Here is a 23,675-nt window from a genome sequence, read left to right as displayed (position 1 = left end):
TAATGTGAGAGATCAAGTCTAACACTGGCAATTAATGTTGGAAAATGTCTCTGGAAACCCTGGTGCCATGGAAAATCCTGGAATGTATCTGTAAAAATAACTAATTAAACTGTTTATTCATTCTTCTGCTGTCTTTTGGCAATAAAATGAAGCTTTCACTGCAGAGTGCATAAACTATCTGGTATTTTACTGCAAATGTGTTTACATGAGAGAGAGAGAGAGAGATAGGAGGGGGAGAGGTATGGAGAAATGTGCTTTAAAAGGAATTCACTTTGGCAAAAATACAGGAATACAACTGAGCTAGATATTTCACACATTTGATCCCATTAACACATCAACAGATGACGTGCACACTTTCAGCTATCATGACCAAAGAATGAGCCAGTCACATCATTAAATTACTTAAGACATTTTTAATAGTTCTGTGTAGCAAACAGAATGACTATGTGCATTATTCTGTATACATAGAGCAAAAAAGAAAAAATCTTGTCGCCATTCAAATACATTAAAATAATCAACTGTAAAAATTCACTTAGAAAACAATCTTTTTAAAAAAAAATTAATGAGCAAAAAGGAATGACTCGAATTAGAAAACAACAAATATTCCAGTGTTGTTCTGATATTCTTTTCATTTCTTAAAATCGTTCTCTCCGTAATGTTGAAATCAGCAAAACGTTCAGTATCTGGTACACACTATCACCTGGCACTGTCCACCTGGAGAGACGGGCAGAATAATAAAACAGCTTGTCGTGTGTCTGGTTTAACTACAGCTACGACTTTTGTACTTGAGAGCTAATTATGCTCAGTGTTAATTGGATTATAATGCAGCACCAGCACTTGATTGCGTCAAGGATCTCTACACCTACTGTACTTGAAGAACCTCTTTTCTAATGTTGTTTAAGTGCCAGTTCCTCCAAGTCCAAAAACAAATTTGTATGGAAGATGTCATATAAACACTGGTGTTGTTGAGAAAAAAATCTGTTGTTTTTATTCCTGACATGCTGAACCTTTGGAGATAGAAAGATTTTCCTCAATCAGGCAAAATGAAGCACTGATCTTGAATCAGTGGGTTGATAAAGACCGCTGGAGTCCACCCAGTAGTTTTTTACATCCTGAGGCTGGCTGGGTATCAGGGCGGGAGTACACACTACAGTATTGTGTTTGCATAGTTATAAATATTGCATGGAGCAGCTGACATCACCTCTCAGGATTCCTGTCAGATATTACACCACAACATCATGGCAACATGTATGCTGATGGCTACTGAATACAAATAAGAGCATGGCCAGACATTCAGCAACTACTGTTGCAGTTCAGTGGGAGGGAGGGGAAGTGGGTGAACAACACAAACACACACGTGAACAACTTGTCTCAGCAGTTTTTGGGCAGTTTTCCAGTGTGCTGTATCCTCAGCAGAAAGACCACAAAGCTGTTTATGAAACCTAGGATTTATGACAGCATGGTCAGTACCGTACAGTAATTACAGATGGCAACACGCACGCATGCACTCAAACCTAAAAGCACAAACACAAGTCGAGTGTGCACATAAAACTAAATATAGGCGGCTTACTTCACACACTCATTCTCATACATATAAACACACAGGCATGTAAACTACTCAGGCTAGCTTTTGTGTGGAAACACCCTTTTAAAAAGCAATGTATTTTTTGGTTTAACCGACTGCGGAAGAACTTTCTCCTCAAATCCAACTCCATTTTCCGTCTGGGGTTCGAAGGAATGTTCATGTTCATGTAAGCAGGTTTTCTTCATATAGCTGTTGTGGGCACGTGTGGTATTTCAGACAAGTTTGTGTAAATTATCTCCATTTTTATGTGAAATCTAACTTATGCATGCACACCAGTGAACTATGTCCCTTCTCATTGTAAAAAAAACAAAACACACTGACACACCCGGGTGATGACAGGCGTTGGACTGGTCCAAACAGCAGTCCCCAGTGCGAACCGTGACTGGACAAAACCTGGGAGTGAAATGACAAGACTGGATTTCTATTGGTTGGCACTTCTTTCAATAATTGATTAACATTTACAAACAGTAACATATATCAGGCAAATACAAAGCAATATGTTTCATAGGTGAAAAAAAAAAAAAAAAAAAAAAAGTGAAAAAGCGCAAAGCGGTCTTGGCCTGGAACATCCAGAGAAAACTTTATGAATCACCTGCAGGATGTGACAAATTCCAGACATTTCCAATCTAAATTTGGAAATAACCGCAAAAAAAAAAAAGAGTGGATCCCTCCTGAGTAAGTCTTTGGAATCGCTCAAGATGCCCTTTGATAAATGATAAGTGAATAAAGTGAAACAGACAAAAAATACATGAACAGATATGTGCACATGCCGAAGAAAGCAATTATACATTTTTATGACAATGGCAAAGATCCAAAGGTTGATGAGGGACATCCAGGAGTTGTGGCTGAGGTGAGAGCCCCGCCCTCATCCTCTGCCGCTCCCAGAAGACGCAGTCAATGCTACCCTAAAAGATGTTCCAGTTAAGACGAGGGTCGGAGAAACACAGGGCTGTTGTTGTCTGTGAGCTAATCTCAGATTGATATTGGCCCCTGGAATGGCTATGAAATACATCTGTGTTTGGATATCACTGACTCTGTGAGTAAAAAAAACTTTCTGCCCTGGCTTGCCTAATTGGACCGAGAGAGAGTAGCGTCCAGTAACTCCTCTAATGACTCCGCGCCTTCTTGTTTAGGCTCTTCCTTCTCCTCTGTCTTTTTCTTCTTTGCGGGCGTTTTGCTGACTGAAGGCTTGTCTTCCTGCATCAGCTCTTTGGCCAGGATGTTGGTCACTGCATGACCAGCTCGTCGGTGGTTGGCTTAAAAAGAGAAAAAGACAGAGTGAGTGAGATAAACAAATAAAGAGGCCATAATGAATTAGATGCTTATATTACAGCAAGTCCATACAGATATGTCAGTGCATGCCATGAAGCGACATATCTGATGCAAAAAAGAAAAATATGTCAGTTAGCCAAACAACAACAACAACACAGATACTGAACCTTTTCACTGACTGAACACACAGTCACAAGTATGTGCCTCCAAGAACATCATAGACTTGTTGTGAATGATAAAACACAAAACGGATGCTCCCTTTCTTTCCAACATACATACACACATACATGCATTACCATGACACACAAACACGATAATGGCTTAATGGTGTGGCTGCGTATGTGTGTGGATTACTGCGACATCTGGAGCAACTCACTGCTAATGTCAGATTAGACTCAAATTGATCTTGACAAAGTGAGGGAAAGAGGAAAGAAAAAACCGAGGCCTAAGAGACATTTGGAGGAAGAGGAAGTGGGACTGGTGGGATGGAGGAATGGTGAGTGTGTGAACGCAAACAAGACGAAGGATGAGCCACCATGAAGAGCCGGATGATTCATGATGCTGTGGGAACATTACAGAGGCAGGGATGAATGGAAATGAGACGAACATGGATGGAGAGGAGGGATGAGCTGTAAGGCATGACGGGAGGAAGTAGTAAAATAGATCAGACAAATAGAGGATGCAGTGAGGAGAGACGAGAGATGCACAGGGATGCAGAGAAACAGAGTGAGTGTGACAGATTGTAGCCCGAGGATGCTGTCCTTTTTATTCTTCTACCTGTTATTTCCTCCTCCTCCTCCTACACACACACACCAGCAGCAGCCTTGTCTTTATCTCTCATCCCCTTCCTCTATCCTTTACCATTCTCCTGCGTGGGAGGACAGCTGTGCAGCAGCGGACATTTTGAATTATATAGGTCAGTGGGAGATTGTGTGTGTTTGCTGCTATGTTATGCATAGTGTATGTTCACAACTCAGAGGTTATTAATAAAAAAGGTTAACATCAGTACAGGACACAGTTAATAATGTAATGTGTTCCTGCTCCTACTGATGACAAAAAAAACAAATCAATCCAACAATGTCATGATGCAAACCAACAGCAATACACATGCAAATGAACCATGGACACACAAACAACAAACTCATATTTGACACATGGTTATGATGGAGCAAAACAAAACAAAACACACACACACACAAAGGCATGATTTACCGAACAGGTCTCCAGAACTAGCTGTGACAAAGACACAATTGAGTCTGGGGAGAAAGAGGAGAAGGAGGTTTTGGAGATTTAGAGTCATGTTCACAGTTGACTTGTCTTCTTTGTATGTGAGCCTCAGCTGGACTGATCAGCACAGACAGCTGGGGTGTCAAATTATCATTTCACACACATTTTCCTTGGAGAGGCACACACACACACACACATCACTCTTCATCTCTTCTTAACACCAAAACATGCCACTTTCTCTCTCTCTCTCTCAGTCAACTTTTAAACATGTCCTCCGTATCTATTTCCGTCCCTTCCCAGCCCTCTTCTCCCTTACTCATAAACTTACTAATTAGAAATTATGCAAATGACCCAGAAACCGAGAGAAAGAGTGTGCGGGACCGTGGGTGTTATTCTATGTGTACTGTGCCGAGCTTGTCCTAAAAAAGAAAAATCCAACCCGCAGAGAAAAGCTCTTCAAAGGCCGTCAACCCAGCTCCTCTCCTCTCTCATCCTCCTCCTCCTCTCCCTCTTGAGAGAGAAGAGAGAGGGGGATACGAGTCGGGAACAGAGGGTTGTTGCATCGGAGGCAGCATGGGAAAAAGATGAATTTAGAAAGAAACCTGCAGGTTAAAGTAATGAGAGGAAGATTCTCAGAGAGGATGTGCAAATGTTCTCTGTATTTAGATATAGTTTAAATACAGGAACTCAAACAGTGTCAGAAGCAAATACGTCACCCGACCGGTTTCACTGAGCATATTAATTAATTAATTAATATTCACATTACATAGATAACATCAGAAACTAAAGGATAAGGATGGAAACATTCTATATTTTTGTAATTGTCAACGAATCAAATCAAAATACCAAAACCAACACTGTGTGAGTCCACCTCTCTCAGTTCCCTGTGTCCCTCAGTTCTAATCCTATCCAGGTCTACTACCTACGTAAATCTTTAGGTCTACAGAAATATATACTTTACATTTTTCATTTCATTCTTTCATTTTTGAAAAAGGCAAAACTGTTTTCTCAAACAGGGCACTTTAGATTTGAGTTAATGTCACTCAGAGTGGGGGTTTCTGGCAGAACTTCCATCTACTTCCTAGGTGCATGGAGAAGGGAAAAAGTCTGAAGAGGTCAATAAGGTCTATCCTATCTATATGTTGTTTATAATGTGTTTCAGGAAGAGCCTGATGAAGGCCACAAGCCGAAACGCATCGGTCTTACAATAAAGTTACTACAAGTGTTGCTGGAGTTTCTCTCATCTCTTCAGTTAATGTTACTCAAACAGGTGTTAATAGTGCATTTATTGGGGACAAATAATAACAAATATAGACTATCACCAGACTTGTGCTTTAAGGGATTACGTCAGGGTAGATCAGCGCTTGTAAGTTGCCAAGTTACCTTCCACTTGAAATTAAATGATCTTGTAGCTCGTAGCTTTCAGATGAAACTAACACAACAAAGAAATAACCTTGTGTCCTGACCAGTCGGATTGAAAACAGTTGTTAAATGACTTGTGTGGCTCTGGAAGGAGCTGTCTAAAGCTTGAGAAAACAACCCTGATCATGACACGTAGGATCCAGCGTTTTTTGGAACTTGACCCACACTAGGGACTAAAAGTCAGGATATCTCTGCTGCTTCGATTGTTGCTTGCAAGCCTCTCAACCTTGTGGAAATGCAGCACTAAAATCGCTGTAGTACCCCTTTAACACGTGGCACTATAAACATAGGAAACGCTCAGCATGTGTGTCCCGAAACTAGCTGTGATGTTGACTAAACTATCCATGCACTTGGCATGAAGCCTGGTGTGTGCAGCAGTAGGAAATGAGACGCCGGGACTCACAACAAAGACTGTTTTGGGGTCTGTTTACTGGTGGGCGCGAGGTTGAATGAGTGTGTTTGCACATTGAGGGGCAATCAGTGGCATAAAGAGTGAAGTGAAAAGATCATCTGTAACACATTACACTCCAGGAGGCTAAATAATGGCTGCCTGATGAGGGAAAGAACGCTTTGTTGTACAGTATGTGTGTGTGCTGACCTTATGAGGGGAACATACAGAAACAGGGAGAAGTCATGGAAGATGTAGGGCAGCTTGAGATGAGAAGCTAATAAGAACTAGCTCAGTGGCTTTGTTAGAGCGTACACAGATAATGCCTACGATGCAACTGAATGAACATAAATTCTGCACGGTGTGATGCCAACGGTTGACAAGGAAGCAGCCATCTTTATTCTCTTAGCTTATTTCCAGTACAGCAGCTGCAGCAAAGTCCCGGTCACATGACAGCACGGTAACAGTGCCACGACTAGCATGATGGTGTATTTGCAGATATAGGCTGCACCTCCATCAGTGTCTCCAGCTTAGCAGGGACTTGTATCGCCCTCTTCAGGCCACGTTGCGCAACACAACACACATGCTGCTCTGCACTAGAGGACTGTGGGAAACAGTGACGTCATCTAGCACCACTATTGGCTTGTGTCTGTGGCTTGGTTTTGATGTGCAAGCATGCCTTTCATGTCACCGAAAGGGCTCAACTGGTGCATATGTGTGTGGCTCGCTGGCATGTATTGTCCCCATGGGTGTTTAGTATGCATGTGACATCACTGCTGCTTCAGTAATGACTTGATTGATGAGTGCACTCCTATTGGTCTGAATTATCTCCTCCTGTGTGTGTGTGTTTGTGTGCACATCTGTGACAGCACAGATCTCTATAGGGGTCTTAGGCAGCGTGTGCCTCTATTGTTGCTATCCCCTTTATCTCCGTCTCTCTGTTGTGATTGGTTCTTTGTCAAGTAGTTGCTACTGCGATTGGTTGTTCTGGCAGGGGTCGTGACCCAGCAGATGGGTCTATAGTGAGTGTTTAGACACGTCATTCCTCTACACACGAGTGCCCTTAAATTGCTTTAAAGACACACAAATTAGCCTAATGTAGCCACGCTTACAAGTCTGTACAGGACAGGACAGACCCTATCTTTCTATCTAGAGCACAGTGTGATAGTGTTTGAAAAACTATGCAAGGCTGTCTGTCCTCTGGAACGCAACGTGTCTGTTTGGATGCATGTATTGGTATGCAAACATCCGTGTGTCTTTGTATTGGTATGCAAGCATCTGGTGTGTGCGTGTGTGTGCGTTTTGTCTGCATGTGTTTAAAGGGGGCGGGGGGGGTAGACAGACGCAGGGTAGACAGCTGAGGATACCCCATGCAGTCTGCTCATTCTACACAACCAGCACAAACACACAGTGAGCTGAGGTGCAGGTCAAAGGTGAGGAGATATATAGCCTCAGCAGCCTCGTGGCTTTCCATTCAGTCACAATGCTGTGACACAATAAGCACGACGACGCACTCAATGGGCCCTTTACACACAGAGTTGGTGACGTTTGCAGTCGCCACAGCTGTGAGGAGAGGAAAGGAAGAGGAGGGGAAGGGAAGGACACACTTGACGTAATGAAGACCATTACATGCACAATAGTGGTCACACAAAAACAATTGAATAACAAATGTGTGTGCTGTTTTATATATCAGCACATGGTAGATATAAAAATGTCTATATTTTAAGGATACACACTAATAGCATGATTTTAAAACTACATAACACATCTATAATATAAGTTATAGTTATTACAAGTGTAACTTTTTAAGTGTTAATTTGTACTTGGAATTTGCCATTATAACAAGGGCTGCCCCCTCTTATTAGATTAGTCGACTTATCGGTCGTTTTGGTTTTAGTAGACTAAGATTAGTCATTCTTTTATGCTTTTTCATGCAGAATGACTTATTTCTAAGAAACTTAGGAGCACATCTCTGGTAAACATAAGACTTAAAGTTGTGCTTTTATGTGATTCTTCGTGGAGAAACTCAGTTTTACAGATCTGTCTATTAAATCAACTAATCGATAAGTCGAAAAAATCCTATGAATGTTAGTCGACTAAGAATTTCTTTGTTCAAGGCCAGCACTGATTATAACGTACTGTAAATAAGGTGGTCATAGAATGTTAGTAGCAGTTACAGCTCTGACAACTGACAATTTCAAACTGTGATGACGTTCATTGTATGATGTCACACAGGCCAGCCACACAGCACTGATAAAATGCTTTTAGTTTTACAATACGTCACTTGGGTGTCATAAAGAAATTTGATTTTTGAAGTTGTATTTACAAGTCACACCTTCTTATGTTGATGGACATTACTTGTAAATATATTTGCAATAAAATGTGAACATACAAATAGTTCAGTGACCAGTATGTGTGCGGTACTGTGGCCCAAATTTGATGCAAGATTATCACTGTAATATGATCAGCAGGCAACAGCTCAATGAATTCTGAATTCTAACTCTTGAGGCATTACGTATGTTGGTGCAGACGGTAATATGAGATGCCCTCTGATGAAACAGTGTCTGGAAGCCCAGCTCTATAGAGCAGCTGATCTGATTAGATGTTACATGCTGCAGTAGCTTGTTGCATAAATTAGCTTTTTTTTTTTTTTTTTTTAAATAACCAAATTCCCTGAACATACTATACCTCACATTGCAATTACAACTTGGACCCCACCAAAGCGGACATTACCTAAATCTCCTTTTCATTCAGTTTTTGCCGCTTAGCTCTGTATCACTTCTTTTGTATTTTGTTATTTCTGACCAAAAACGAACTGAGTATGTAATAAGACTTTCAAAGTCCGAATTAGGAAGCTATGAGAAGCACCTTAAGGCAGCGAGATTCTTCTACCAGATCAAAGGTAGGGCGCAAAGTCTGAGTGATAACTCTGGGCAATGGCACAACCTGTTTGAAATGAATTTATGCATATTTTCACATTTCTGGAACTATAATATAATATGCTTATTGCCACTTGAGTTGTGTTAGAGGGGTGACAAAAACTGTGAAAGCGAACTTAGTTACCCCAGGTGTATCATCACATCTTGACATTAACATTATTCCTGATGATTATTCAATTTACTCCAGCACCTGGTTTTAATGTATCAGGGTGATTATGTTGGGATATCGAGCAACTGAAACTCTTGTTTTAATGTATGTCTTCTTTGTGAAGTTTTATTTCCTTGCTAAGAGAAACCACGACTCTTCCTCCACTGCTTTGCTTATTCATAGATCATTCAAGCGGACTGACCTTTGTTATGTGTTTGCACACTCCCTGACATCTGATCAGTAATACCATTGAACACAAGAGTAAAAAATCAATTGTATTTTATCTGCATGGAAAAGTAATTAGAATGGGATTAGATGAGCAACTGGTTCAACCGGCCTCGGGGCTAGTTACATATTATATCTCACAACCAGTGAGGGAGGGAGAGAGATGAGGAAACATCTCACTAAAATGATGACACTTTCATGACATCTTACAGCTTCAAATGTATTACCTCTATATAAGTGATATTTTTTACCTGAAAAATTCAAGAAAATTCATTACTTTTTTTCCTAGAGCTGTGGTTACTTCTGAGATTGTGTCGTGTTACTATATAATTGGCACAAAACAAAATAAGTCTATTTTTTTCCTCAAATCTAAATATAATGTATCCACTTTTCTGCTCTGTTTGCAGCAAATTGTATAGATGTATTACACATTATGGAGTAAAAATACTCTACACGCATACATAAGCTGGATAGAGGAGTGTTTTTAGCCTGCTCATACAGGCTGCCTGTCGCCCCAGATATGTATCAGTAGAGCCAGAGTCAGGATGTGCCTCCTCCCACTTCAGCTCCACTAAATTAAGACCTCTGACTCAACCAACCAGTCAAAGACTCACTCCCATTGTGTGGGTGAAGGACTTCCCGGGTGTACGAAGCAAAGTGGGTATCTAGAAAGGAGCGGCCTTTAAACATATGTCAAGAAAATATAAACTAACAAAGATGAGATTGCCTCAAAACCACAGCAGGGCTTCACACCCTCCACATCAGCCATGGAAAACCCTGAACTTTGGCAAAAGAAAACAAAAATGACAAGACAGAGAGAGAAGAGGCGAGGGAGGAGGCACTGAGCAGATATGTGATACATACAACCACTTATATTTTCCTTCTCTTTCCTACCACAGACAAGTGTGCAGAGGGAGGACGGCTCTCTCTCCCTTTCTCTCTCGAACACACGTTGAGGTATTTCCTGTTAGGAGTGTGAGGTGGCCAAACAGTATTGTGGGTGACTGACTGAGCCTTCAAGTGGGCCCCATTTTCTCTCATCCAGTGCTCCTTTCCCCTGCTCCGGCTTCTCCCTCCTATTCCTCTTTCCTCACTCAGTTTAGTGGTGATAAGCCCGAGCAGTTTGTGAATAAAGAAAGTTTGCTGCACTTAGTGATTTTCTCAGTGTGACTTAGTCGACCACTGAGGACCACTTGTTACAACCCTTGTTTAATTGCTATGGACAATTACTGCGAGGAAGAAAGATGAAAGACAGAAAGAAAGGCATAAAAAAGAAAGAAAGAAGGAGCGCAGTCTACCCTCCGGCTCTGTGCTATTCCACTCTGGAGCACCGCTTCACATCTGGCTTCTATTGAGAGAGGTATTGGGTTGCACACACTCTTCCCCGGCCTCTCTTATGTGTGAATACTCAACCCACACATGAGTGCATGTGAACAAACACACACACACAGACTCTCTCTCTCTCTCTCTCTGTCTCTCTGTCTGTTAATGGGCACTGGACACTTTCCCACTCACATGGTTACACACTAGTTCCCTCACACAAGGTATCATATTACAAAGTTACGATACTAACAGCGCACACTGCCTCGTGTTCATTTGCATGGTCTTACTACCAGGACATACTATCCACAGAACATGGTACGTGTACAATTTTAGAAACGGAAAACATAAAGGAGGGAAAAAATACTCTATTCAATAAGTGGGCAGTGGGACACACAGCAGAGTAAGTAGCTAACCAGATTACTGGCCAGCCTCTATGAGTTTACAGACTGAACAACATGCCCTGAATGAAAATCAATCCAGACTGGATTTGTGCTCAGGAGTATGTCCTCACATACAGGACACGGACTTCTGGCTGGCCTAGTAATGACAAAAACAGCGTTCCAATTTTTTGTTCCAAGATAAAATGGAAAATAGATTTTGAGTTGAACGATTTTGACACAATAGATTTTATGATATATTTTCATGTATACATTTACAGTGAGCTGAGACCATAAAACCATGTGAAAAAGGTGTTTACTACTTCCCTTATTCCATTCTCAGTATATATAGCGGGGCAGTTAAGCATAACAATTGTGCATTTTGCAATAAAAGCAAAACATTTTGCACAGATATTGGATATTGGGCCTCCATAACTTTGGCCCCTGAGAGCCATGGCCGGCATTTTTCAAAAAATGGCCGCCAAATAGACACCTAATATTCCTAAATGTTGCATAAAACAGATTTTATGACTCTTGATGATTTCCGAGGTGTGTTCAAGCTGATTAGATCAGAAGTCAGAGGATCACAGACATTTCTTTTTCTCTCTTTATTTTTAAATAATAATTATTATTTATTATTATTATTATTAATAATATGTGTGCTGGAAGTTTCAAGTTTTTCACATCACACTTGTGTAAGTTTCATATTGGATGATCGGCTTCCCCACTAGTTGTAACGTCACAAAATCATGCTCATAGATTTAGGGTGCTTTCACACCTGTAGTTCGGTTTATTTGGTCCGGACCAAGGGAAAAAATTATACATTGTTGCATCTAAGTTCTGATCCGATTCCTGTTCACACTGACTTTTTACAAACGAACCAGAGGAGTAAACATGAAGTTATACAGACTGACAGGTAACTCGTTGATTTAACTGTTTTGTCAATTTTCATCTTGCATCATCGGGACCATTGTGGGGAAATCAAAGTCCGGTGAGTGACAGAAGTTTATGCAGCACTTTAATGCTCCCCGATGACTGGTGCGAACGCATGGTGCGAACGCATGGTGCAAACGCATAGTGCGAACGCACTATGCAAACGCCGGGGAGCGCATGGACAGCATTGTCACACACTCTTTAATGGACTTAATGAACTGACAAAGTACACAGTCGGATACAAGCACAGCAGCTTTAACAGCTTTTGACCTGTTAATCGGGGAAAAATCACGCTGAGATTCTTCTATACATGGCTTTAAATACAAATCAGTGAGATCGCTTCCTGAACAGATTTCATAATCAGCAGATGGATTTATTAGTAGTTTAGCTTTTGAAATCATGCCCGAGTTTGTTTTACCCGAACCAAACAGGTTGGGTGTGAAAGCACCCTTAAGGTGAGCACAAAAACATTCCCTCTTCAGCAGAAGAATTTGAAAACAGTCTTCTAGTGTCAAACCATGCATATGCATCATTCTGCATGACGTAACAATAGGGCAAAACACAATTTTGAGTGGAGGGGGAAACGATTTTGTATTTTCTTCTAACTGTAGCAAGTTGATCAAAAATATTTTGCCTGTTGCCATTTCACTGATCCCGCTTCCTTAAACTTTCTAACCACACTCTGGTTCATCCTCCTTAGCTCTACATTCATATTCCACTTCTATTTTCCTATTCCACAACCACACCCTCACCAGTTGTCCCTCTCTTAAGTATCTTGCTGCCCACACCCTCCCCTTGGCACCCTCCCTCTTCTTTTGTTGTTGTGCCAGCCATTGGTGGAATTGGCTTTGCCCCCCTGTAACCATACAACCACAACCCACAGTCTCTGAGCCATGCAACAGATGGAACAGAGACGCAGGGAACACAAACAAATCTGTTGTTGTGTGTTGACAGAAACATAGAGACAGAGAGGACGAGGGACATGGAACAAATGAGTCTCTCATATGCTCCACCTGTTTCAGTATGACATGCATACCACAAAATGTGTGTGAAAAGAACCAGAAATCAGTAAATCAAGTAAGACATGACACTTTGAAACATCTGTATGTTTTGCTTGTGTGTGAGTACCTGCTTGCCGTGGTCCTCTCTTTCTCCTGAAAGCAGCGCCGGACTGCAACGCCTCCAACAGGCCATCCATGATACCAGTTTCATCACCCTCTGTAAACACAGCATCAAAACATCAGCAATGCATCAACGAACGCTGGATTAAACCAACATGAGGAGTCACATTTCAATGTTTATTTATGTCACACACACGCCACTCCATTATCACAACCATGTTATTTTAAATCAATACAACCCTGATATATACACTCATTTTCTTTCCCACCAACAGGGGAGTAATTGGTGTTTATCTTTAAACCCTCTACCTATCGCTGTTTCTCTCAGACACGCCAACACACACACGTGGGCAGGGAGGTTATATACCAGCCACGTGGCCATGTTGGCAAATTAGCTACATTAACCCAGATAGGCAGTGACCTAGTTCAGCTACTGTCTCTCCTAGGGGCTACATGCTGCACTTTCAGGGAGGTAACCTCTATAACACACACACACACACACACACACACACACACACACACACACACACACACACACACACACACACACACACACACACACACACACACACACACACACACACACACACACACACACACACACACACACACACACACACACACACACACACACACACACACACACACACACACACACACACACACACACACACACACACACACACACACACACAGCCTTATTGGAAAGACACACCCACTGAAACCAAACCTCCTTGTAAACATTAAAATACTACATGAAAGTGGTTTACAGCTAAAAGGGTGCTGACTGGAAAGGAACCTTGTATCTGTGTATGTGTATAGGTACAGTTTTTACAGGTGGTCTTGTTGTTTGTGTGTTTGTTTACATCCACATTGTTTGTTTAATGGTCTTAAATCAGGGATCAGGGGGCCAAATCAGGGGGGGGTACTCCATGGCAATGTTGCTGTGTGTACAAGTGTGTGAGTTGCAGTGATTTATTGTGGGCAGGATTCAGTGGCACAACTCAGCACTCAGGCAGATGGTTTTAATTATTTCTATTTGAACCTGAATAGAGACAGCGGGGTCTGGGAAAGGGGGGCAGTGAGGTTGGGGGTTAAAGGTTTATGTCGTCACCTCCCCAACCCCCAAACACAAACACATACACACATATCTCTGCTCATACACACACACACACACACATACACACAATATCTAATCCTGCAGTAAGCCATGAAGCAGATGGCCAGTGGTCTCGCCTGTCACGTCAGAGAAAGTCTCCCTCACACACTACACAGGCCGTCCACAGCTCACATACACCCCTCAATGTCCACGTCCTGGAACTGCACGGATGGATCAGAATGATGTAGGCCATGTTTTTCTCCTTCCGGGGAAACACATCTGGCACATTTCCACTCACACTAATCACATGCTTGGCTTAAACTGGTAGTGGGAAGCACACAAAGCTATTTATGAATGTGTACTGGAGGCAATAGAGGGACTAAACAATGACCTGGTTGTGTATAAAACAGGCTTATTGATGACAGAGTGAACTCCCATCTAAAATTACAGTGTCCTAGCCAGTTCACTGTATAGCATTATAAATGCAGCTCTGTAGTGTTTTTGTGTGGGTGTGGCCTAGGGCACTATCTCATAAAGCCAAATATGAGTCATTTTATCACAAGGCAGCTTTACAATGTTTGGTTTGTTAGAGATTAGTAATGGAGCTAATAATGGGGGAAAAACACACTTGTTGGGTTCAATCACTTGTTGATAATCATGTGCTGTTGTTAATTCGCATGATTTAGCTGTTGGAACGGATATCTGGTGTATGGTGTGATTATTGAGAATCAATACAAAATCAATATTGAAATGAAACTGTAGTGGCAAAGTCAGACTCAGTACAACAATGACATGGACTGGGAGCAGCACAGGCACACACTCAATAGTGCATGATACAAACAGCAAGGTATTGCCTGAAGCAAGTAAGAACATAAGACGGATTAATTAGTGTAACAGCATCAGATCATGAGCGCTTAAAGATGTCTCTTTTGATCTGATCTACATGCACACACACATTGACAGAGTCTATCTGGTACACACACACACACACAGAGGGAGGACAGCATCTTGTGTGGAGCAGGAGCACCCCTAATGGACGTTCACACAATAACAGATGAGGAGAATGGAAAAATCTACAGAGAAGAAGAGAAGAGAGGAGTAACAACAATGAAAAGAAAGAAACAGAAAGAAAGATGGGGACAAAGGAGAAGAGCATGACAAAGAAAGACATCATTTCTATATTCCTAATGTGTCATGATCGTGCCCCTCTTTCACAGTGGCCTGGAGTGAGGCAGGCTACCCAGGCTTATCCCATCTCATCCCCTCTTTCACCATGTGCTTTTCTCCTCCTCTTATCTCCTTTACTAAGCGACAACAACACAGTTTATCCTAAAGAGAGCATCTGCTGCCCTACTACCCTTCTTCCCTTCCCCTCCCCCACACTACTCCCTCACTTGCTCTCTGTGTGGAGCACGAGCACTCCTAGTGGCAGTTCCCATACCAGCATATCTGTGTGGGTGTGTTAACCACACATGCGCACACCCTTTTCCACAAAAGCACACAGCCTCACACAATCTTTTACAGACAGCACTGACACCTAGCTGCAGTAATAAGAAAAAACACAGTTGCTAAGTAGTCTGGCATGTTTCCAAAGATGAGTGCATGAGAGCCAGGGATGTTTTTTCCATTAAAGTAGTAGACAGTATTTATCAGATCAAATTAGAGCAAAGATCTTAAAGCACAGATGGTGAATGTGGACTTTTGGGTGTGGCAGTCTGCTACCCTGAATCCTGAACTTCCATGTCTCACGAGAGCCAAACAAAGCCAAGTAACAGCAGTTAGTGATTTGATGATCAAAAATATTACATAAGTAATAATCTAAAGAATCTCAGAAGGATCAGTTATTCTAACTACCATCACATGTTGAGCACATGTGCAAAGGGAGGCTGCACTGAGTGAGCGTCTGTCTGTCTGACTCACAGAGGAATGACAAGGCCAAAAAGTGCAAACACACTCTGACCTTCCAGGGTTTAACCAACAACTGGGATATTATGTTTACAAAAGGGACAGACGGTGAGAAAGAGGAACATTCATGAGATAGTGAGGGTGTGCGAGGTGACGGGTGGGTAATCAAAAGAAAAAAGGGAACAAGGAAGAAGTGAGCGTGCGAACGTGTAGCTGCTGAAAACAACCTTTGTGTAAAAGCCATCCAGTATGATGGCTATAAACAAATATAGAACAAAGACCAGGTGTGTGTATGCCAGATTTGTGAGTGGGTGAATTCAAATAGGGGGGTGTTGAATGACTCTGGGCTACAGGGGCAGTCAAATATGCCACCTGTATGTAAATGATCTCTGGCCCACTCATGCACACATCTTTGAAGCACTATTATGTTCCATTCATGCATGCCTTTAGAGGCTGAACATGAAATTTGACTAACTTACTTTCTACCATGCTCCATACTTTAAACACAGAGAAAAAATATTCCAAGTGGAGCCTCGGTGCTCGCTGTGTCTTTAAGTGCCCTTTAAATGGACGACAGGAGGAGGGAAAGGAAAAAAAAGAAGAGGGAGTGATGGAACAAAAGCCAGAAAGAGAGGAGAGGGGAAGCCAGCTGGAACATGGAGCACTAGGAGAAAAGCTAGAAAGACTTTTTGTAAAAGAGGGTTACAAAGCAGACACAAAGTGCAGAAACACTTTGGCCAAAACAAGGGTTTTCCAACACAGCAAAACAGAAACATTTACAAGAAAAAAAGCTAATATTGTAAAACACATACAAATACACAGAGTGCACTGAGGCTGTAAGAGTCCCAGGAGAAGATGACTGGAGCCAGAGAGAGGAGGAATGTACTGAAACTAGGTCACAGTCTAAAGGGGGAAAAAGTGCCTGTGCATAAATGTGTGTCTGCAAGGCAGGATTTGAGTGTGTATACGAGGATGAGCGAGTGGGAATGTGTGTGTGTGTTACACAGGACAATATGCTGCTAGCATTTATCGAAGTATAACAGCAGCTCATGGAAGAGTTGAAATGTGTTTTTGGTGATAAAGAGATTTAGACGTTCTTTCAGTTCTCTTTTATGGAAGCAAATCCCCCCCGTTCACCAGAGGAGTGAAAAGAGGTCAGGCTGCTCCTTATACAGTATACATCCTTGTCCTCACTTTCTGTTGAGCTTATTGCTACTTCAAATCACAGGTCATCACCATTAGATTAACTCCGGTCTATAAATACTGATGGGTTGTTCTTTCACACACGCACACACACAAAGACACACACACAAATATTCCACAAAAGCGTGGACTCTGACTGCCCCCAACTGGAGTCTGAGGGAAATGCAAACTGAGAGACCTGGAGTGTTTCTCTCTCTTTCAGTCACCCACACACACAAGTAAACAGATATGAGCCGGCAATTGTGACCTGCGTTGATGTCGAGGTGCTGGTTCTTCTTGAGTTTCTCCTCCTTCTCCTTCTCTGCCTTTTCCCTGGCCAGCTTGGCCCTCTTGATCTTCTCTTCAGCCTCCTTCCTCTTCTGATTCTCCTTCACTGCTTGCTGGTGGAGGAACACAGAGAAAAAAGGATATCAGACAGTGCATGCAAATTAAGTTGGAGTTTTTGGTGTGGATAACTTAGTGTGAAAAGTACAAAAGTGAGTCTTAAAACAGAATACAAGAAGACAGATGTATGATGGGTCTGATGGATGTCTGTGTATGTAAACATAACTTCATAACCAGTGGATGGCAGTTACCCGCAGTAACTGGTAAAACAAGTTACCTCCTGCGGGAGCCCTCCCAAACAGCACATTTGATGTATAAACTGACAATATAATGGAGTCACTCATTCGTTATTATGTCAATACAAACAGGTGTGCAGCCTTCTTTTCTCTTCCTGGTTTGCCTTTCATCTTTCATATACTTAATTTTTCTCGACTCCACTTGTGTGCACGTCTTTGTACTGTATATTTGATTTGCGGTTGGTCAGTAAAGATTGAAAACTGCACCTGCATATCAGACCTGAGCTGGTTCATTCACATGCACAAAAACACACCTGGAACATGTTTTTAAAGGTGTTGAGGTCCCCGAAGAATTCCTCTACGGAGATTTTTCTCGGGTCAAAGACAAAGTACTCTCCGATGTCGTTGTATTGCTTCTCCATATTCTTGTGCAACAGATCCAGCTTCTCATACTGCTCTTTGGCGGTACCGACAAAACTGTGGAAACATGCTGTTAAGGAATAAAGAACATATATCTTTGTATTTTAACAAGACATAACAATTACAATTTATGATGACAAGATCTATGGCTTGAATATATTGGGGTCCTGAGGGACCCCAGTCGAAAGCACCCAATTGCAGCCTATGCAGTTAAAATAGATAAAATAGAATAGATATATAAAATGTTTGGCGTGGGTCTTAATTTAAAGTATCACACACTATCAGGGGGGTAGAGGCACTCTGTCAGTCATTGTGAAGGAGACAGCCACAGATTTCCTCATGTGCTCTGTCTATTTTCATTTTACACAATATGCAAATTAACTGTAACTTTCCTAAAATAATAATAAAATGTTTTTTTTTCAGATGACATAATTACATAACTAATAGAGAAGAAATATGTTAACATTTTGCTATGATGGTTGTTTAGTATAGTAGTATATTCTTGGGGTCCCCAGGGATAAATATAGTTTGGTAGGGTGATGGTTAAGCAATTGCTGAATATTAAACATGTAACTGAATGAATAGGATATGGACATCTTCTCCGCAAAATGGTCCTTGTCATTTTGTGGAGGAGGGAAGGTTTCCAGATCTTTTTCCAGGTTCTTGATCTGACGGCCCATCAGCTCAAGGTTCTTCTGAATTGTCTCTGCCGAAACTGAAGGGAAAACATTAATGATGAAGAGCACATACATACATAGCATATAATGGACTGTTGTTTTCTTATATGACTGTAACAAGGAGAGCACACTGTATCAATAAGATGAATGCAATGTGTGACCAGGCGTTGCCATGGATGATACTATGTAGGGATGGAGATGTATGGAGATCAGTTAGATGTCCCACGTACCTCTGCTGGCCTTTTCCACATGGATGAGCTCGTCTCCAAAGCCCATGATCTCAGGATGCTGTTCCTGGCACACATCAGCGACAAAATGGAGCAGCGTCTGCTTCAGATCAGCTGTTTTGGTGTCACGCAGCTGATTGGGAGAAGGATTGATTTTAAAATGGCACACTGAAAAAGCAATCAATAAAAACTATTTAATGTCTGCATGTGCTGTTAGTGTTTCACACTTTTCTGTGTACAGATATGTGTAAATGGCTGTACAAATTAAGGGTTTCCAAAATGTCAGCAGTTATTGATTCCACATTATAAAAGATAAAATACACTAAAATGAACAGTATAGACATCACTTGTTACACTAACTTGGTGTAGCATCACTGTACTGATGAAGCAGTTATATGGCCATCTGTACCTGTGTTATAAATACTACATAGCTAAAGCCAATATTGAAAAGGCATAGGGGAAAACCTTTGATGTCTATGTACATGTGTTTTTATGTCACTCAACTATATAAAATGTAATAATATGGCACAGCAACAGATAAAAAATAAAAATAAGTGAAGCCAAAGATACGGACAGTGTATTGATTTGGTGTTTTCTGTCACTGTGATTACACTGCAGGTAGGGCACTGTTAAGGTGAAAGCTTGAATTTTATGGGACCAGTTTTATGTTGTTTGCTATACGTCAGCATTTCCACACTTCAAAAAGTATACAAAAGGTGAGACTAAATGCCTTTCCAGTGCATTCATTCAGTTTTTATTGTGTGTATACTATACTAATACTATGTATTCAGCCAGGCTTTTGATTAAGACTGGTTATTATTTTTATTATTTTATTCATTAAAGTTGTAAAATTTCAATATGTGTTGTAGTTATTTTAATAATCACCTATTTTTATTGTATTCAATTTGTTATTTTATTAATCACTTATTTTATTTTATTTGTAAAATGTTATTCTATTTTATTTTATTCACACTGTTTTACTACTATAACTGTTATTGTAGCTTTTAAGTCTATTTAATACATTTATATAATTTCATTGTCTCGCGTGCATTGGTCTCAAATTATCTCATGGTTAAATTGTTGAATTGTTTTTGTCTTTTCAGTTGTTTTCATGGTTCACACCTGTTCTTTCTTACTTTTTGCTTGTCAGTCATCTGTGAAGCACTTTGAACTGCACTAACCTGTATGAAAGGTGTTATACAAATAAAGTTTGATTGATTGATTGATTGATTGATATGTCTACACCTCATTTTACCTTGCACAGGTATGATATGGAGAAGCCGAATGCCTTTCCATTGCGGGAGCCAGCATTCATGTAGTTTCCGACAAGGAGGATGATCTCTAGCAGCTTGGAGAAGGTCTTGCTTTTACTGAGCTCCTCGCAGGATGCTGTCACAGACACCACATCTGGCTTGATGTTGTTCAGCTGCTCCTCAAACTGCAGCTTGAACAGGATGGCCTGAAGCCGTGGCATCAGCCGCTTCACGCCGGACATCTGGAGACAGAAAAGATGGACCCATTCTGGTTTGTTCGTTGCCACATAGATTGTGCGTGTGTGTACGTGTGCGTGTGTGAATGAAGGGGATTTTTTTCATTCATTACTCACATCCTCCCCAGTTGAACAAAGCCGTCTGTGTTTAACAGCATGAGGATTTTCTGTGTCTAATATATTGACAGCGTTATGACTATCTCAGTATTTCAACATTGTCTATGCCTCATTTGCCATGACACCGATTTCCGTGCTATGTGTGTGGTTAGTCATGTCCAAGTCAGCTGGGAATTCAATCTATACCTATTTAACAAAAAACTAAATTGGCTGTTTTGTGTGTTTTCATTTGTGTGTGTGTGTGTAAGTTTTCTCACCACTACTCCAAACTGCTCGGACTCAGCCAAGTCCTCATATTCATCCTTCATCTCTCCCAGGACGTTCATCTGCTCTGGTGTCGGCAGTAGTTTGACCAGGCTCTATGTGACAATAAGAGCAAAACATACATGACCAACATTTATTATGACTTTTATTTATTTCATATTTGTTTTTTTAAAACAATCACACCATCAGCCCAACAGAGTCTTAAACAGCTCTGTTGCTTGTAAATGTCTGTGCATATGTCTGTTTCCTGTCCTGTCCGGCGGACCTGGCCACTATTCTGTCATTCAGAGGTTGTGGCGGGGCTCAGTCTTAAAGCTAGAGTGAACATACTGGTATCATATGAAACTTGAAAACCAAAGGAATCGATTAGTACCATGTAACATGTTAACTTGTCTGGAAGAACGCTAAATCACGCACCAAAATTACACTACATTTTGGTGAGGAAAAGCTGGCATGGCCGTTTTCAAAGAGGTCCCTTGAACTCTGACCTCAAGATATGTGAATGAAAACGCTGAGATGAGCAGAGTGAAAACAGATGTTGACAAACTGCATAATTTGCAGTTGCAAAAAGGTAATAAATTGCAGTATATCGCGATATATCTTATCGCAATACTCTGGTGATTCCCATCCCTACTATGTGCTTCATTTTAGTTGTTCATTATTCTACAAACAGCTAAATACACATTAAACTGATTTACTCAAAGCACCATAGAGAATAATACAAGGAAAACGAACTTTTCCCGGCAGACACTATACCGTTAGAACACATATGAAAGGTTGCACACACAGGACCTTATATAGCAACACTGGGGCAGATCTGAGCTCTGTACCTGAACCATGGACTCTGTGATGACCTTCTCATTAACCTCCAGGATGGCGGTTTTGAGCTCCTCATAAGGGACACGGCACGATCCCAGGAAAATGGCTGCATGAGCAAACACAATTAACAGCACTTATTAAAATCCAATAAGGATTCAGCTGAACACGCTTTACTGTTTGCATTTCAATGAAGGTGTTCACTGAAAGTATTTAAAGAGCAAGGTCATTGGTGTGGTGGGGTATCAGGCTTTCAAACAGATGGACATCTGTGGACTTACAAAGGTTCTGTGCGCACTTTCCGTCAAGAATCTTCAGCTCCTTCACCTTCTTCTTCTGCAGCTGCTTCTTTTCGTCTCCGCCATCCTGCTCCTTTTTGGCTGGAGAGATGGATAGAGAAATGGGGCGTTTGGTGATAATATTCAGAGAAGGACAGAAGAAAGAGGAGACTGTTAGAAATCACATTTCTTGGTAACTTTAGTACAGTTGGATATGAAAAAAAAAGTAAAGTTGGAAAGAAGGGCAGTGGTTAATTCAGTGGCTTCTGTAATAGAGAGAGAAGTGGATAAGAGGGATGGACAGAGGGCTTATGTGATGGCTATAAAAAGTGACAGACTTGGCACAGCCTTCCCTTTTTTCATTCCCTCCCAACTGTATGGTGTCATGGAGGTGTTAGGATTATTGTATCAGTGGCCTTGGGGTATGATGGAACTGCTATGAAATGGCTGTAACACTGGGGGAAAGACATCCCTGGTGTGTGCGTGGGTCTGATAAATACGGTCAGACGTTTGTCAGCTGTAAGGCATTTAAAGTTTTGCAATCAGCTTACACACATGCATACAGTACATTCTATCACACACAGACACACACTTGACAGAAACGCCTCACATTAACTTGCTCTGACAAGGTCAGGATTGTGACTGTAAGGATGTGTCAGCGTGTCGGGGGGGGAATGTGCACTGGATGAGAATTAGGAGTGAAAGATGAGCAAGCACATGGGTTTGACCACCTGATAGTCCTCTTTACACAAGGTCAGCAGACTGTACTGGATGTCACAGTTGTTCACTTGTTTCTGAAAGTGTACTGTGAAAGTGCGGTACAAATACTGTAGTTGATCAACAAAAAAATGTCATTGACAAAACTGATAATCAACCGTTTAGTCATTTAAGTCATTTAACAGTATGTATAGCAAACGTTTTCTGGTTACAGATTCTAAAATGTGAATACTTTCTTTTATTTCTATTATGACTGTGGGTCAAAAAAGTAATTTTGAGAGTACTATTCCTGTTCACCCAGTACTAAAAATCGTATAAGAAACAATGGTCTCAACCAGTCCTCAACCATCAGTACTGTCTGTATACTGTAGCTAAAACTTTGATAAACAATAGGGGATCTATACTGCCCCATTTTTTTTTTTTTAGGTCTCTCTATGTGGGGCCTTGTCCGTGTCTTATCTTTGTAAAGACCAGACAGTAACAGGAAACAAGAGTCACTGTCTGGAAAACAGCCAACAAGAGTGCTGCTGGTTTATCATGACCAGTACAAGAAGGCTGTCTCTTTGTCACTTCTGTCTGAAACACACAGACAAACAATACAAATCAAATTCATCTCCTGTGTGCTTAGCAGCCCACCTGTTTCCCGGATGATGACCTCATGTCATGACATCAGAAGCTAAAATTAAGTGCAAGGTTATCTGGACTGAAACTGCTGTAAACTACTGTAAATAATGACTAAATGTTGTAGAGACAGACCTACTTAAGTCTGCTTGATTACCAGTGTTACTAATAATATTCATTATCCATTGTAATTTAGGTTTACCTAACCCCCAGCTCTCTGTACTGTATATGAGGCCCTATTTTTTCACTTCAACCATCTTGTCCCACAATCTGTCCACATTCAACTGCAGTCTGTTAGTGAAGTAGTCTCATTCATTCAATC

General features: G+C 41.2%; 1 protein-coding gene across 4 annotated transcripts in view; it reads right to left on the bottom strand.

The window, feature by feature from the left end:
* Positions 1 to 398: 398 nt before the first annotated feature.
* The window catches only part of diaph1 (diaphanous related formin 1), a 114,149-nt gene continuing 90,872 nt past the window's right edge, over positions 399 to 23,675 (bottom strand). For 3 of the 4 annotated variants that reach the window (XR_012595608.1, XR_012595609.1, XR_012595610.1), the window contains 10 exons: positions 22,019 to 22,117; positions 21,752 to 21,846; positions 20,915 to 21,016; positions 20,307 to 20,546; positions 19,055 to 19,184; positions 18,742 to 18,862; positions 18,042 to 18,217; positions 17,415 to 17,547; positions 12,968 to 13,057; positions 399 to 2,841 (listed from right to left, as the gene is read on the bottom strand). Coding sequence is in view for 1 of the 4 variants with exons in the window: in XM_074648843.1 (XP_074504944.1) it covers positions 2,654 to 2,841; positions 12,968 to 13,057; positions 17,415 to 17,547; positions 18,042 to 18,207; positions 18,739 to 18,862; positions 19,055 to 19,184; positions 20,307 to 20,546; positions 20,915 to 21,016; positions 21,752 to 21,846; positions 22,019 to 22,117 (1,367 nt within the window). In the remaining 3 variants the exon portion in view is untranslated. Of the gene's footprint in view, positions 2,842 to 12,967; positions 13,058 to 17,414; positions 17,548 to 18,041; positions 18,218 to 18,738; positions 18,863 to 19,054; positions 19,185 to 20,306; positions 20,547 to 20,914; positions 21,017 to 21,751; positions 21,847 to 22,018; positions 22,118 to 23,675 lie in introns of all 4 variants that reach the window. The other variant, XM_074648843.1, reaches the window with a different exon arrangement.

Source organism: Sebastes fasciatus, chromosome 10 (assembly GCF_043250625.1).
Source record: "Sebastes fasciatus isolate fSebFas1 chromosome 10, fSebFas1.pri, whole genome shotgun sequence".
NCBI lineage: Eukaryota > Metazoa > Chordata > Actinopteri > Perciformes > Sebastidae > Sebastes > Sebastes fasciatus.
Note: the sequence above shows the minus strand (reverse complement) of the source record. Positions and strands in the feature narration are given on the sequence as shown.